The following is a 16,434-nucleotide window of genomic DNA, read 5'->3' as shown; positions in this document are numbered from 1 at the left end:
AGCTCCACGTCCCATCGTTGAGGTAGCATTCCAGGTAGCATCCCAAAAGGCTGAAGCCATCTATCGGGATCCTTCTGGCAAGATTCCGGAGGCTGAAACCTCCAAAGTCAACTGGCTGGATTTCCCACACCTGCTCCCAGCCTTCTGGGGGAGGCTCCACGCAAGATTGTGGATTTATTCTACTAGGAAGAAATCAAGAGCGACCTTCCGAAGAATGGACACTTTCCTTTCCAGGCCTGCAGATGGGGAGGGCGGGGGGGCAGGACCCCCCCCCGAAGAATCAATGAATGGCGTAAATAAACAGCAAGCAAAATACTAAGGGATTTCTCTCTCTTCCCACCCTCTTCCATTTCTGGCATTCTTCCTGATGAATTTCCTAAAGAATGTACAGAACACGTTGTGGGAGAGAATCATGCTAATTTCTCCTTGGGATGGGCGATGGAAAAAGGATTGTTCCTTTACGTTGCATAGTTCCCCACTGGAGATCCAGAAGCGCAAGCGCGCACACACACACACACACACACACACACACACACAGAGAGAGAGAGAGAGAGAGAGAGAATATAAATGAAGTCTTGAGTAGCAGTTAGCAGTCTTCCAATATTTGAGGGGTTGACACAAAGGAAAGGGGTCAGCCTATTCTCCAAAGCCCCTGAAGGCAGGAGAAGAAGCAACGGATGGAAACTAACCAAGGAGAGAAGCAACCTGGAACTAAGGAGAAACTTCCTTTTATAATAATAAAAAAACCCACAAAGTACGCAGCCACCTATTTCACCTATATGACTTTGGGAGGAACATGCCCAGGAAAATCGAGACCATTTAAATAAAACCATGAAAAATAAAAATAAAACAAAACCGTGGGGTCCTCGGTGCCCTCTGAGCTTGGTGGTTTTCTTGCAAGACCTTTTATTACCAAACTAGGTAACATCATCCATGCTAAAAGGGGTTTGTGGGGAGGAGGAGGAGGAGGAGGAGGACTGTGGGGGTCTTTGGGGCCCTGTGAGATGGACGCTTTTCTTGCAAGACCTTTTATTACCAAACTAGGTAACACCATCAGTGCAACGCCTGAAAACCATGCAAGGCGCTCCCTACCCAGAGAAGACACCGACATATATAATAAACGAAACACCATTCAAAAGTTAAAAAAAGGTCTAGACGCCCCCTCCCCCCACAGCCCTCTTACCCTGCAGGAAACGCTCCCCACCTTTTCAAGCCCCCAGTCGTCCCCCTCCCTCCCTCCCTCCCCCTCGTGCTCCCCCTTCTTCACCTAGAACCAGGGGTAGGCAACCTCGGCTCTTTTATGACTCCTGGACTTCAACTCCCAGAATTCCTGAGTCAGCATTCAACTGCCCAATGGGGTGCTATCAATTCAAAGTATTGCCATTTGGACTGCAAGGGGCCCCCCCGCAGTCTTTATGCAATTAATGATGTGCTGAGAGAGCACCTATATAAGGGGGTCCTGGTTTACCTCGATGACGTCCTTATCTTCACAGAAACCAAAGAGGAACATATCAAACTAGTCAGAGCAGTCCTGAAGAAGTTGCGAGCTGCCCACTTATATGCTAAATTATCAAAGTGTGAATTCCATCAGGAAAAAATCGACTACCTGGGATAGCGCATATCTCCAGAGGGCATCGAAATGGACCCCCAATATTTAGTGGCTTGGAAACACCTCCCCTCCTCAGAAAATGAATGGGTCAGCAAACACCACGTTAAAGCACCGAAGCTGCTTAAGAGATGTCATACAGAATATCCGAACAAACCGAGTTAACATTTACATATGTTTTTTTTTCTTCTCTTTTCTTTTCTTCCCCTACAGATGGACACATCTTTTTTCCAAGGAGAGCGGACTGTCAGAATCCATTTCTATCATCTTCATAAATGGAATGTTTATGCTCTGACTCAGGAATTCTGGGAGTTGAAGTCCGCGAGTCCGAGCCCGAGGCGAAAAGCCGCCCGGAGGAGGCGTGGGGGGGGGGAAGCAAAAAAGAAAAAAGAAAAAAAAGCGAGCGCGGCTCCTTTAAGAGTCGAACGGAATGTATCCAAACAAAAGCGCCGGGCCGCCCATTGGCCGCCCGCCGGCCACGTGACCTCACAGCTGATTTCCTGCGCTTTTTAGCCCTGGCTTCTGAGCCCTGGCTTCGGCTCCGCGGACGGAGTGGGTGGTGGGCGGTTTTTTTTTTCTTTCTTACCCCCCCCCTCCCACTCTTGCCTCTCTCCCGCCCCCCCCTCCCACGCAGCCTTTCCCCATTGCGAAGTTTCCTGGCCGGAGGAATGCAAGGATTGCCTCCCCCCGGGACCCCCCCGTAGGATTTATTGATCAGCCTTAGCATTGGGGGAGGGAATCCCCCATCCCACGCTCTCTCTCTCTCTCTCTCTCTCTCTCTCTCTCACACACACACACACACACACACACACACACACACACACACCGGCCCCCCGCCTCCCGGCCCTTCCACACCACGCGCGGACAAAGGCGCAGGAGCGGCCCAGGCAGGCAGGCAGGCAGGCAGGCAAGCAGGCAGGGCCCGTCCATGGCGCAGGCGGCCCCGCTCAACCTGCTGGAGCCCGGCTTCCCCATCCAGGTGGAGCACGATCGCAAGCGGAGGCAGTTCACCGTCCGCCTGAACGGTAAGCAGAGCGCGGCCCGGGGAGGGGAGGGGAGGGGGGGGAAGGGAAGCCAAGGTTGGAGGACCCCCGCTTCTTTCTTTCTTTCTTTCTTTCTTTCTTTCTTTCTTTCTTTCTTTCTTTCTTTCTTTCTTTCTTTCTTTCTATCTATCTTGTCTATGTCTTGTTTGTCTAACTATCTGTCTTGTCTGTATCTATCTATCTATCTTGTCTATGTCTTGTTTGTCTGTCTATCTTGTCTCTATCTATCTATCTATCTATCTATCTATCTATCTATCATCTATCTATCTATCTATCTATCTATCTATCTATGTCTTGTTTGTTTGTTTGTGTGTCTGTCTGTCTATCTATCTATCTATCTATCTATCTATCTATCTATCTATCTATCTATCTGTCTTGTCTCTATCTATCATCTATCTATCTGTCTATCTGTCTGTCTTGTCTCTATCTATCTATCTATCTATCTATCTATCTATCTGTCTGTCTTGTCTCTATTATCTATCTATCTATCTATCTATCTATCTATCTATCTATCTATCTATGTCTTGTTTGTTTGTGTGTCTGTCTATCTATCTATCTATCTATCTATCTATCTATCTATCTATCTATCTATCTATCTATCTATCTATCTATCTATCTATCTATCTATCTATCTATCTATTCCCCCTCCCTCCCATGCCCAGGCTCCCTGCCTTTCTGGGTCTGCAGGCGGCGGCGGCGAGGGGGGGGGCGCATCTTTTGTTCGCCACTTGGCAGAGGAAAGCCTCCGCTGACCTGGCAGCGGTCGTCGGAACGCGGCAAAGCAGCTTCGATCGCGTTCCAGCCGGGAATTGCATGCCCTGCCGGTTTGGAGGGGGGTGGGAGGGGAGGGAAAGGGGGGGGGCTGGATTAAGCCAAGCGGGGGTGGGGTGGGGGGGCTGCCCAGCCGAGCAAGGGTGGCCGCTTAGCTCCCCAATTTCCCCCGCCCCCCGAAAACCCGGAGTTTCCGCGGAAAAGGGACGCGGAGGGGTGGGGGAGGGGGTCGCAACAAGGAAGAAGGATAGGAAGCTTTGATTCGGGCGGCTGTCGCTTTGCAACCGGGCGCCCCCGGGCTCGCCCTCCTCTGGCGCTACTCGCTCGCTTAGGAAAAGAGCCTGGCTTCTCCTCCTCCTCCTCCTCCTCCTCTGCGGTTGCTATTTTTAAACCCCGGGTGGAAATGGATCTGGAAAACTCCTCTCCAGCAGCCTGGGACGCTCCACTTTGAGACCACCTGAATTTCTGGGGTGGGGTTGGTGAGGCGTTGTTTCTACTCCGGGGTAACCGCTGAACTTGAGTCTCCTCCGGGTTTGATGGCTCAAGAGAAGGCACCCACTGGCTCGAGTGGGTTCCACTGGTTTGGGCTGAGTTTGGCAGTTTTGGGAAGCCGGCATTGCTGGCTTGGTGCAAGGTCTGCTAGCCTCCTCTTCCGCTAGCATTGGAAACTTTTAAGTTGGGGTGGGTGGGTGGGGGACTTCAACTCCCAGAATCCCCCAGGCCAAGCACTGGAGAGAAAGCAACCCAATCAACTTGATTTCTATAGTTCAGGCAGATAGCAGCTGGCTGAGGGATTCTGGGAGCTGAAGTCCAACCCTTCTTAAAGTCGAAATTTGAAAACGGGGCTTTAGCAAAATGCATCAACCTAGTCCAGGGGTAGGCAACCTCGGCTCTCTTTATGAGTCATGGACTTCAACTCCCAGAATTCCTGAGCCAGCTGGCTCAGGAATTCTGGGAGTTGAAGTCCATGACTCATAAAAGAGCCGAGGTTGCCTACCCCTGGCCTAGTCCTACCTAGGTTGTGTGCTTTGTGGCTTAAAGGTTTTGAATAGACCAGTCCCCTGGTCTTTATCACACTGTTGTTAAGTTTAAGTTTAAGTTAAACCCTGGTATTGTGTGTTGCTTGAGCTAATGTACTTTATACGCAGGAGCGAAAGAGCGAAGTTAGTCTCTTTCAAACTCTTTTTTTTTTCCCTCGCAGTTCTGCGCTTTTTTTAAAAAGTTGTTTTGTTTGTTAAAGTTTGCGCTTGTTTTATTGACATTGCAGGCTGCGTTAAAAATGAACAAACAACTCAAACATTAACACAGCCTGTAGGAGAGAGGTGGCTGCTAAAGGGCTGCAAACAGAAATACGCACGCAGAATGGCCTTCCTTTCTCTAGTCTTAGGCAGGTCTTGAACTGCTGAGAATAATCTGCCTTTTGACAAGGGGTGAAAGTAAATAGCGAACGAATCTGGGAAGAGAACAGCCAAAGGAGCCGAGTTTCCTTAAATAGCACAAGGTTAAAATAGTTTCATAGTGACGGATGGAGAAGGAAATCTGCCGGAGCTATAAATCAAATTCACTGGGTCTGTTTCTCTCCAAAGCTTTTGTTTCAGCCAAAAAGCATTTTGTAAAGGCATCTTGAATTCTCTCGGCTTGGGGAAGAGAGATGGTGAAAAGGGTACGGATAGCGTCTTTTCAGCCATATTTATAGAAAAACCACAGCATTTGGGGGGGGGGGAAGAAACGGAAAAACAGATGCTAGCATTTATTGGCTGGTGTTTTTTTTTTTTAGCAAAGTTATCCAGACAAACTTGGGGTGTCTGTATGGCATGGTTACACGTTGTGTAAGGGAGACATGACAACAGTGTTCTAATATTTGAGGGGCTCCTACAAAGAGGAGGGGGGGGTTCAAACTCTCTCCCAAAGCACCAAAAGACAAGATGAGAAACAATGGGTGGAAACTAACCAAGGAGAGGAGCAACTAAGGAGAAATTTCCTAACCGTGAGAGCAATTGGCTAATGGGAACAGCTTGCCTTCAGAAGCTATGGGCCCTCCATCACTAGAGGCTTTCAAAAACAGGTGGGACCACCATTTATCTAAAACGGTATAGGACAGGGGTAGGCAACCTTGGCTCTTTTATGACTCGTGGACTTCAACTCCCAGAATTCCTGAGCCAGCACAGCTGGCTCAGGAATTCTGGGAGTTGAAGTCCACGAGTCATAAAAGCCAAGGTTGCCTACCCCTGGTATAGGATCATGGGGTTAGACCATGATTAGATGATCTTCAAGGTCCCTTCCAACTCTCTTATTCTATGTTCTAAGTCAAGTTGTCTGTGAGGGTCTGATAGAATCGGAGGCTGAGCTTTAATCGAGCCATCTTGACCTTTGGGGGCCTGTATGGATGCTGCTGGTTTGGATACTGGTTTTCCCAGTAAAAATCTGGACCACCATGGGGTAACTCTGGAAGCGTTGCTGCTTCTAAAGTAGGTTGCACAAAGAATGACAGGATCTGAGATTTCTTTGAAAAAAAGTGAGGCAGCATGAGATAGTCCAATGTTTCTCAATCTTGGGGTTTTTTTATGCTGGGTGGCCTTCAACTCCTGGAATTCCCAGCCATGCTAGCTGGGGAATTCTGGGAATTGAAGTCCACTCAGTTGCCTTGAGAAATACTGGAACGGAAGACTGTCAAACTCATATTTCAGAACGTCACATAGACGTCCGACATCCATCCTGTGAGAATCTGCCGACATCCATCCTGTGAGAATCTGTGGTGCAGCTTTCCCCCTCTTTCAAGGTGACCCACCACGCACTTAGCCATGGTTAAAGGAACCTAGTTTCTCAATTGACCCAGGGTCCTTGTTGCACATATCGCGCTGAGCCACAAAGCAACACAACAATTTGAAGTCAAGGGATACTTTGGGAATTGAACTCTGCACGTCTTACTAAGCTACTAAGCTTGAGAAACACCGATAAAGACTGTTCCACACAAGTTGTGATTTACTAAATGAACTGTGCACCAGATGGATTCAGGGTAGGTGTTGAGCCATCATTAAGCAGCCTTTGTTTTTGGCTTAGCATTATTTGGGAAACTTGGAAGACTGGAGTGAACCTGGCAGAACAGTTTGCCTCAAATAAATATTCTGGCTAGGGGTGGCATATCCAAACATTACTCCGTCTTGCAAAATAGATGTTTCCCTTAATAGGAATTGTTTGCATACATGTAAAATGCTGCAATAAACCACCGGAATGCATCACCCAATGTGGCCGTGAGGACAAATCTGAAAAATTGTTCTTTGTTTTTAGAGGGAACAACTGCATGAAACTTGAGGGGGGGAAAAAAGTTGAATTTCCCTCAAGGTTCAAACGAGCTTCAGATCGTAGTTCGTTCCATTAGCCAAATCTGGCTTGACTCGGCCTCCGAACCACACTTAGATCTGTTTGCTTTCGACTGTCGGGCACGTGGTGTCAAACAGATGTTATCTTATTCAACAGAGCAGAGATAAACATCTGTCCTGGGTGCAGCGCATGAAACCTAGGGGCACAAAGTGTTCAACTCTAATTTGTGTCGACCGTGTTTGCCTTTTAACAAGCTGCGCTTTCCGAAGCCTCCATGACTTTTGTTTAAATTTAAGAAAGGGGGGGGGGGAAACCCTCGTCGTAATATCTTCACAGCAACGGAACCATTTAGTGGTGGAATTACAGATAATCCTCGGTTTATAACAATGCGTTTACAAGTCTGAAGTCCTCAGCTTACAACAATTCATTTACAGGTTTGCCCCCTGAAAATAGTGGTTTATGACTCTTTGATAGGGCGCAACTGAGCGTCGATTCCAACTTGTTTTTAATTTCTCCAGAAGGGGACATGTTGGATAGATTTTTATAACCGAACGAAGGGCAATGTCGCTTTATTTTATTTTATTTTTTATTTTAATTCCATTTATATCCCGCCCTTCTCCGAAGACTCAGGGCGGCTTACAAGCTTAGCAGTAGCCTTCATTCTATGTATATGCCTGCTTATTAGGGCTTTCACACACACCCCAAGCGGCATTATTACAAAGTCAGCTTAATTGCCCCCAACAATCCGGGTCCTCAAGAACGGGTCGTCAGCCCACACTGTGTGAATACAGTTGGCTATGGATGATGGAGTGGCAGTCCAAATGTGAGCTGAGGGAGGTTGCGTGCTACTAATGTTTCGTACTCCTATTTTAAAATTTCCAGGTCTGGGTGTCTTCGTGTGTGACATGGTTTGTCTTTCCACTTGCAGGCTGCCATGATAAAGCGGTCCTGTTGTATGAATACGTAGGAAAGAGGGTTGTAGATCTTCAGCACACTGAAGTCCCAGACACCTACAGGGGCAGAGGAATCGCAAAACATTTGGCCAAGGTATGGATCAGCTGGTTGCCCTTCCCAACAGGGATGCTCGGGGCCTTCAATGGCTTTTCCGCTTTCCCACGTATTCTAAGTTGTCTTGTTCCGAGTACTCTCGCAAAGATTCACCTACTGTCCAGAGAATGTAAAAGTTTTGTAGGAGAATATTTTGGCCAGTTTTTAAGAGTACCAGCAGTTTGTTTTTGTTTTTGTTTTTTTTTCTGTTTGTACTTCGGTAGATTAACTCTTCCTATATCTTGGGGTGAAGGGACGCGGTGGCTCAGTGGGTTAGGACGCTGAGCTTGTCGATCAGAAGGTCGGCAGTTTGGCGGGTCGAATCCCGAGTGCCGCGTAGCAGAGTGAGCACCTGTTACTTGTCCCAGCTTCTGCCCACCTAGCAGTTTGAAAGCACGTAAAAATGCAAGTAGAAAAACAGGGACCACTATGGTGGGAAGGTAACAGCATTCCGTGCGCCTTTGGCGTCTAGTCATGCCGGCCACATGACCACGGAGACGTCGTCGGACAAGCGCTGGCTCTTCGGCTTTGAAACGGAGATGAGCACTGGCCCCTAGAGTCGGAAACGACTAGCACGCATGTGCGGGGGAACCTTTACCTTTACCTTCACCTTTATATCTTGGGGAGGGGGGGAAATACATTTCATTGCATGTATTTTTGACACTTTTCTTGTTAGATCCAGAGTATTAATTGCTATAAAAGTACACTGGCAGTCAGGAAAGAGATTAAACTTGGCATCCGTTAAACATGTTCCCTTCCAAAGACATTTCGAAAATGGAAGGTTTTTCCCCTCCATTAAAAAAAAAATCCACTTTATTGTCACCAGCTGAAGGAAAATTCGCCCAGTAAATATTTATGACCCATGGTTCACATTAACGCTGTCTCAGCCAAGCTTTCTGGCTGTCTAAAAACTGCAGATAGAAAAGAATGTTCTCTTGGTGTATTGAAACCACCACGATGCAAATCTGATTTTCTAGCTATAACCGTCTTTCTTAATTGTTTTTAAAAAATCGTAAATTCCACTGAAATGTTCAGCCTTTGGCCAGGCATCTTGGCTTCTCCAGGCCCGAGAGAGAGAGAGAGAGAGAGAGAGAGAGAGAGAGAGAGAGAGAGAGAGAGAGAGTAGAAGTAAAGGTCCCGCACACATTTGGAGCAGGGAGGGCTGAATTTGTGGTGAAACCCCTCCTCCTCCCCCCCCCCCAAAAAAAAGAGAGAGAGAGAGAGAGGGAAAAAAATATCTCTGTTTAATTTCCATGCACCAGTTGTCGGAGAGCGTTTCAGCCAGTCCCATCAAAATCTCCTCGTTGGGCTTTTGCTGCTTATTTCTTTTATTATCCTCTGGCCTTTGTTCATTAAATTAGCTAATGAGCATGGAGAAACTGGTGCAGAGCTGATTATAGCTGGGGACTCAAAAGGGACGGATTGAACTTGCTTTGCAACCTGCAATTTATGGATAAGCAGCTTTGGCTTGCAAATTCTGATCTTTTAAGAGAGGCCCGTTATGGTTTTTGCTAGGATCCTGCGGCCTCTCTGCGTATCATTTTTCTTTCTCTCCTCCAGTCTGCTCTGTTCTTCATTCCTTCCCCTTCGTGTGGCTTCCTTTGTCTACATAAAAAGCAGGGTTTCTAATGCCAAGAGGGAAACCTGGCTAGTAGGTTTCAGTTCTTTGGGTATGGCTAATCTAGAGAAAAGAAGGTCTGGGGGTGGGGGACATGATAGCAGTATTCCAGTATTTGAGGGGCTGCCACAAAGAGGAGGGGGTCCGTTTATTTTCCAAAGGGCCAGAAGGCAAGAAAGAAAGAATGGATTGAAAATCATCAAGGAGAGAAGCAATCTGGAATGAAGGAGAAATCCCTAACAGTGAGGACAATTAACCAGTGGAACAGCTTGCCACCAGAAATCGTGGAGGTTTTTTACGAAGAGACCGGACAGCCACTTTTCCCAAATTATATAAGGTCTCCTAAAAGGGATGCGGTGGCTCAGTGGGTTAGGACGCTGAGCTTGTCGATCAGAAGGTCGGCAGTTTGGCAGGTCGAATCCCGAGTGCCGCGTAGCAGAGTGAGCGCCTGTTACTCGTCCCAGCTTCTGCCAACCTAGCAGTTCGAAAGGATGTAAAAATGCAAGTAGAAAAATAGGGACCACTACGGTGGGAAGGTAACGGCGTTCCGTGCGCCTTTGGCACACATGACCACAGAGATGTCCTCGAACAAGCGCTGGCTCTTTGGCTTTGAAGCGGAGATGAGCACCAGCCCCTAGAGTCGGAAACGACTAGCACGCATATGCGGGGGAACCTTTATAGGGTCTCCTGCTTGAGCGGGGGGCTGGACTAGAAGACCTCCAAGGTCCCTTGCAGCTCTATTCTGATTCCCCCAGCTGAAAAAGAAACCAATTTGGGGGAACGAAGGAAGGAAGGAAGGAAAAAAAATAAACGCACTTTTAGATCCCCTCCTGCTTGATGCTGCGGCTAGATTTTAGAGAGCTGAACCAGGGACTCCATTTCTTGCCTTGGTTGTTTTGTTTAAGGAGTCCTAAGCCGTTGTCTCCAACCTCCCACGTTCTTTTGTTAAATATGTACACGAAAACCACCGAGGGCGTTGGGTTTGGCACGCTCCCTTTGTGGTTGATCCCAGCCGTCCCACCTCCAACCCAACAGGAGATGTGAATCGAACACGTTAGAGATGGGTGAGGTGGGGATCTCAGCAGGATGGTGGGACTCCAGGCAGTCCTCAACTTATGAACCCCAGTTGAGCCCAACGTTTCTGTTGTTAAGTGAAACGAGTCGCTGAGTTTTGCCCCGTTTTACGACCTTTCTCACCACCGTTGTTAAGAGAATCGCTGCGGGGCTTAAGTTAGCCACACGGTTGTTAAGAGAATCTGGCTTCCCCCACTGACTTTGCTTGTCAGAAGGTCGCAAAAGGGGATCACGTGACCCCGGGGGGAACGCGGCAACCGTCATAAATACGAGGCAGTTGCCGAGCCTCTGAATTTTGATCTCGTGACCCCCCCGGGGATGCTGCAACGGTCGTGTGAAAAAAAAAAAGGGTTCGAAGTCCTGTTTCCCAGGGCTGATGTAACTTTGAACGGTCAGTAAATGAGCGGTTACAAGTCGAGAACTGCCTACCTGGCTCCATCTTGGATTCTAGATAGGTGGCACTGGAACTAGAAGAGGAAGCCCGTCATCCAAGGTCCTTCTGAACTTGGAGCTCCTGCAAGAGATGGAAACCGTGACCTGGGATGACTTTTGCTTGGGTTTGGCTAACGCTTGTTGTGGCCCAGGAGAAGATTGGGCAACGACCAGCCTCACCTTTTTTCCCAACGTGGGTGGATTATTTATGACGACTCATAAGCTGGAGTCCACGCCTACACTTCCTGACTCGCAGGAGCCAAAACTGCTGGAAAATATTGGGCTTCTGGGTCTAAAGTTCTACTTTGTATCCATGATGGTTCTGGTCCTTGATACCTACCTTTAGCATCTCCATGTTCAGTTGTGCTGATGCCTCTCCTCCATTTAATAATAATAATAATAATAATAATAATAATAATAATAATAATAATAATAATAATAATAGTAAAGTTGGAAGGGACCTTGAAGGTCATCTAGTCCAACCCCCTGCTCAGGCAGGAAACCCTATACCATTTCAGACAAATGGCTGTCCAGTCTCCTCTTAAAAACTTCCAGTGTTGGAGCATTCACACCTTCTGGAGGCAAGTTGTTCCACTGGTTAATTGTTCTCACGGTCAGGAAGTTTCTCCTTAGTTCTAGGTTGCTTCTCTCCTTGACGAGTTTCCATCCGTTGCTTCTTGTCCTGCCTTCAGGCGCTTTGGAGAATAGCTTGACTCCCTCTTCTTTGGGGCATCACAAGACTGTCACCTGCGACCTTCCCAGTCAGCTTCCAACAGGCAGATTAAACAGAATAACAGAATTGAAAGGGGCCTTGGAGGTCCTCTAGTCCAACCCCCCCCCCCTTCAAGCATTTTTTAGATAAATGGTTGTCCGGTCTTTTCTTACATGAAGGAGATATGAAGACCGGTCGCAGGAACCGGGGATATCTACTCTAGTGAAACGAAAGACTAGGGGGTGACACGATAACAGTGTTCCAACATTTGAGGGGCTGCCACAAAGAAAGGGGTGGTGGTCAGCCTATTTTCCAAAGCCCCTGAAGGCAGGACAAGAAACAACGGGTGGAAACTAATCAAGGAGAGAAGCGACCTAGAATTAAAGAGAAACTTCCTGACAGTGAGAACAGTTAACCAGTGGAACGGCTTGCCACCAGAAGTTGCGGGGATGCCAACACTGGAGGTTTTTAAGGAAAAAAAATGGACAGCCATTTGTCTGGAAGTCTCTAGCACCTCCTGCTTGAGACCTCTAAGGTCCCTTCTGACTCCGTTATCCTGTTATTCTTAAAAATCTCCGGCGTTGGAGCACCCACAACCTCTGGAGGGTAAGTTGTTTCACTGAGTCAATGGAGGACACCCAATTCATTTAATGACTATGCGATTGACTTAAGAGCTGCAGTGATTTGCTTAACCTCCGTGCCAAAAGAAGACGTAAAATCGGGCAGGCCTGATTTAAGCACCACCATGCTTTGCAAAAATCTAATCCCGATTGTGGTTGCAAATTGCAAACTACCTGCGTGTCAGAAGCTAACTCTGTGTGTGTGTGTGTGTGTGTGTGTGTGTGTGTGTGTGTGTGTGTGTGTGTGTCTTCTTTGTTTTCAGGCCGCCTTGGATTTTGTGGTGGAGGAAGATTTGAAAGCCCACCTGACATGTTGGTATATCCAGAAATACGTCAAGGAGAACCCGTTGCCTCAATATCTGGAACGTTTACAGTCTTAACCCCGGAGAGCGGGACAACCTGGTTTGAAGATGGCAGCCAGGCCGGCTAGCTAGGGACTTGCCTTGGCCTCCAAGATGTCATGGGGGACTCCTCGCCTGCCTCTGTCCATGCTCAGCGGGGTCCTACGTTTGAAAAAAAAACCCGGATGGTGGGATTTCTCAGCCATGCTTCCCAGCCGCTCTCCGAACATTTCGGCCGACTTGAGGATTTTACGGTCCGCATTGATTCGCCTTCTGTTCTGCTGGAAACCCTCAGGGGGAACAGAATCCAACCTCCTGCCAGTTGGGTGAACTTGTGGGGCAGGAGAAGGCATGGGGTGTGTGTGTGTGGGGAGGGGGTTGGTCAGGTTTGCAATGAGGGTTGAGCTAAAGGAAGTCCGCTTGGCCGCCGTTCTCCTGGAGCAGCATGGAGAAGACAAGACACCGAGCTGTCTGGATCTCCCAGGGCATCTTTGAAAACTAGATTCGTTGGGTGGCCAGGGCCAGGCTAAAGCTGGAGCTGAAAACAAGAGGTTGAATAAAGGTTGGGCTCCTGTTGTGAGCTTTCAGCACCCTGGGGCAGTTGCCGAAGCATGGACTGCAATGAAGGACGGACTTTTTTACCTGGGGCACCTGCTCAGCTGAGCTCGCCAAGGTGTCGGGGTTGTTTCTTTTGGGTGTGACGGTGTGCGTGAAGGAGAGGCTTAGATGGATTCTAGGGACATTTTGAGGAATGGGCTGGCCTGGCTATTTATCATATTTTGGTGGGACCTCCCCGCCTTCTCAATCTCCCCTCCTCGGGTGGTGGTGGGGGGAAATGTTTCCTGTTATATGGAAGAAGACGACGAAGAGCGAGAGTCTACGAAGGATGGAGACAAGGAAGGGAAGAGTGTTGGGTATCTCCTGGACAAACGGTGGGCATCTCCGGACTAAAATAGAGTCTTTTTCTACTCGAGCCACTGTTTTGGTGGTGGTGGGGGGCAACAGATCCATAATGCAGACAGCGTAAACGAAGTGGAATCGTAGAAACTTAATAGCCAGGGATTTGTGCAACGGCTGCAACAGGACAAGCCGTTAGAAGGTCTTCTTTAAGATGAATTGGCTAAAAGTGGTTCAAGAAAAGAGACTGGAGCGAAATGGGTCTACTCTGCGGTGGGGGGGCGGTGTGTGTGTGGGGGGAAAATGTTAGCTTTCTCCCTGTGATTGAGCTCCCCACACTTCTTCAGTCCTTTACTTCTGGCGAGGATGGCTGGGGGTACTGGGAAGAATGGGTCAGGGGGGGGAAATAGAGAGGGCCCCTGATAGGATTGTTTAAACCAGGGGTGCCCAACCTCGGCAACGTTTTAAGACCGGTGGAATTCAGGGAGTCGAAGTCCACAAGTCTTCAGGGGGTCCAACATCGGCCACTTTAAGGCTTCCCAGAATTCCACAGGTCTTAAAAATTTGCCGAGGCCCCTGCTTAAACAGAACCACATCCGTGGATGAGACCACTGGCCAAGTTACCTCTTTAGATTGCAGTTACTTGCAAGCTAATGCAACAAGGTTTTGCAGGAAGCTGTCATTTACCTTCTGTTTCCTGCTCTCTTCCTGCCCTCCCCTTCCTGTCCTGAATGGGGGTTATTTAGTCCTATTGTCCCTAGCCGGGGGTACCCTCCAGATGTCTAGCACTACAGTTTCCATCACCCTGGGCCAGTACGGAGGGCACTCATACGAGGGAAAATTGTTTTAATAGGAGGGCGGCACCTGGAAGGACTTGGCTGCGTTAATTTTGCTGCAGACCTGGAATTTGGATTCCTTTTTTGGGGGGGGGGAGGGGTCCAAGTGTCCCTATCCCTTTTTTTTTTTTTTTGCTCCGCTCAGTTTTTTAGATCTGTCTTTGGGAATTTCAGCAGAAATAAATGGAGAAAATGAGATAAGGTAATAATTACCGAAAGGGCAATATTTTGAGGGCAGCCAATTGTATTGTGTGGGTTTGATTCATGGATGGTTCTAATCAAGCAAGGTTTCTCCGACTTGGCAACTTTTAAGATGGGTGGACTTCAACTCCCAGAATTCCTGGCTGGGGAATTCTGGGAGTTGAAGTCCACTGGTCTTAAATTTGCCAAGTCTGAGAAACCGGCCTAAAAAGATGCCAGTGAGAGTCCAACGGATGTTTTGTGGGGGTACCGGCACTCTTAGGCATTCACACACCTTATCTGATGGACTTCTGCCTTCCCAGCAAGCGACTTATGTTAAAACTGCTTGTTGTATAATTAGAAAACTTACGCTTCTCCTCCTTACTGCTCAATAACTGCCACGGCAGCCCATTGTCTTCAGTCGTGTCTCTGAAGATGTTCCCCCCTTATCTAAAAAAAAAGTACTGGATGCTGAGGAGGAGGAGGAGGAGGAGGAGGAGGAGGAGGAGGAGGAGGAGAAGAGAGATGACTTATCCTAAATACCGATGGGAATACTTTTCTCGGCTGAAGAGGTGGCTTGCAAAGGTCAGAGTGAATCCTTCCAGCCTTAAAATAAGTGCAGTATTTCAGAAATGCTCCAGTTTCCTTCAGTGGTGCCCCAGCGAAACTTTGGTGAACCTACTGAGATATTGTTAGTAACACTGGTGCTTTTCCTTTTTTGAAAAAACAAACACAAGTTCTTTGGGCTGCCACCACCAGCACACTCTTTACTTTTCTGCAGTTTTTAACTTTTGCATTGCAGAGAGACGAGTGTCTCCGGGGTCAGCAAGGGGAGGGCAGGGGCCATCAGATCCTTGTCCTTGAAGGAGTCACAAAGCCCAGAGGCCCCATTTTTTCCTCTATTGGAAGTATCTGGGTTGTAAGTGTCTGGGTGCAGCCGTCCAGCTCTGGTTGAGCTGGCTAGATAGAGATTCTTAGAAGTCCCAACTTCTCTTGGAAGAGGCCAAATTGGGGGAGACGAAACTTGAGCAGATATCTGAGAACGAAAAATATTCCTGGGATCTGCCGGAGGAAGAACAGAGCATGGATAAATCGCCTCTGTATTGTTAGATTGAGGATCGGAAGTCCATTAGGTGGGCACACAGCGCTTCAAGAACTATAGGATGGGCACAACTTCATGAACCACCTAGAGCAGGGGTCTTCAAACTTGGCCCTTTTATGACTTGTGGACTTCAACTCCCAGAAGTCCTCTGCCAGTGTGCCTGGCTGAGGAATTCTGGGACTTGAAGTCCAGAAGTCATAAAAGGGCCAAGTTTGAAGACCCCTGACCTAGAGCTTCAAAAGCCACCAGCTTAGAAGTTTCGGGAGGGGGGGGGGGCTGACTCTGTGTTTTCCACCAAGGTGGGATTATTTTTACCCTTATTCTATGTGCCTTTCTAACTCAGGACTTCGTACAATGACATTTCCGGTTGGCATGTACATGTGTGTTTTTAACATTTTCCTTCTCGGGTTGTGTTATGAATAAAAATCTGATCCCGTTGCATGAAGTACAGTTTGGAAATGTGTGGCTAAGCTGTTTGGTCACTAAAGGTCACTGATTTTGGTGGGATTGGAACCTGCAGAGACTCACGCCAAAAGACTGACTCTCTCTCCCTCATTTATCTACCATCTACCATGTGTCCATCTATCCTTCATCTCTCTGTTGTCTGTCTATCTAACATCTACCAATTATCTATCTATCTAGACCAGGGGTCAGCAACCTGAAACAGTGAAAGAGCCACTCGGAACCGGTTCCCTCACAAAAGGAAAAACTGGGAGCCGCAAAAAATGTGTGCACATGCGCGTACATGCACACATGTGCAGAACAGGGTTTGACTGAAGAGTGGAGCCAAGGCGAGATAGGCACCTACCCTGCATATTTGAATTGATTGGTTGA

At 48.0% G+C, this 16,434-nt stretch overlaps 1 protein-coding gene across 1 annotated transcript; it reads left to right on the top strand.

The window, feature by feature from the left end:
• Positions 1-1,771: 1,771 nt before the first annotated feature.
• NATD1 (N-acetyltransferase domain containing 1) lies at positions 1,772-14,989 on the top strand. The gene is made up of 3 exons (XM_083373107.1): positions 1,772-2,631; positions 7,670-7,788; positions 12,508-14,989. Exons 1-3 carry the CDS (start codon positions 2,535-2,537, stop codon positions 12,622-12,624), a joined length of 333 nt encoding a protein of 110 aa, XP_083229233.1. The 5' UTR covers positions 1,772-2,534; the 3' UTR covers positions 12,625-14,989.
• The last annotated feature ends 1,445 nt before the right edge of the window (positions 14,990-16,434 follow it).

The sequence above is a fragment of the Vipera ursinii genome, assembly GCF_947247035.1.
Source record: "Vipera ursinii genome assembly, chromosome: 13".
Lineage (NCBI taxonomy): Eukaryota > Metazoa > Chordata > Lepidosauria > Squamata > Viperidae > Vipera > Vipera ursinii.
The sequence above is the reverse complement of the archived record's forward strand: the minus strand, read 5'-3'. Positions and strand labels throughout refer to the sequence as shown.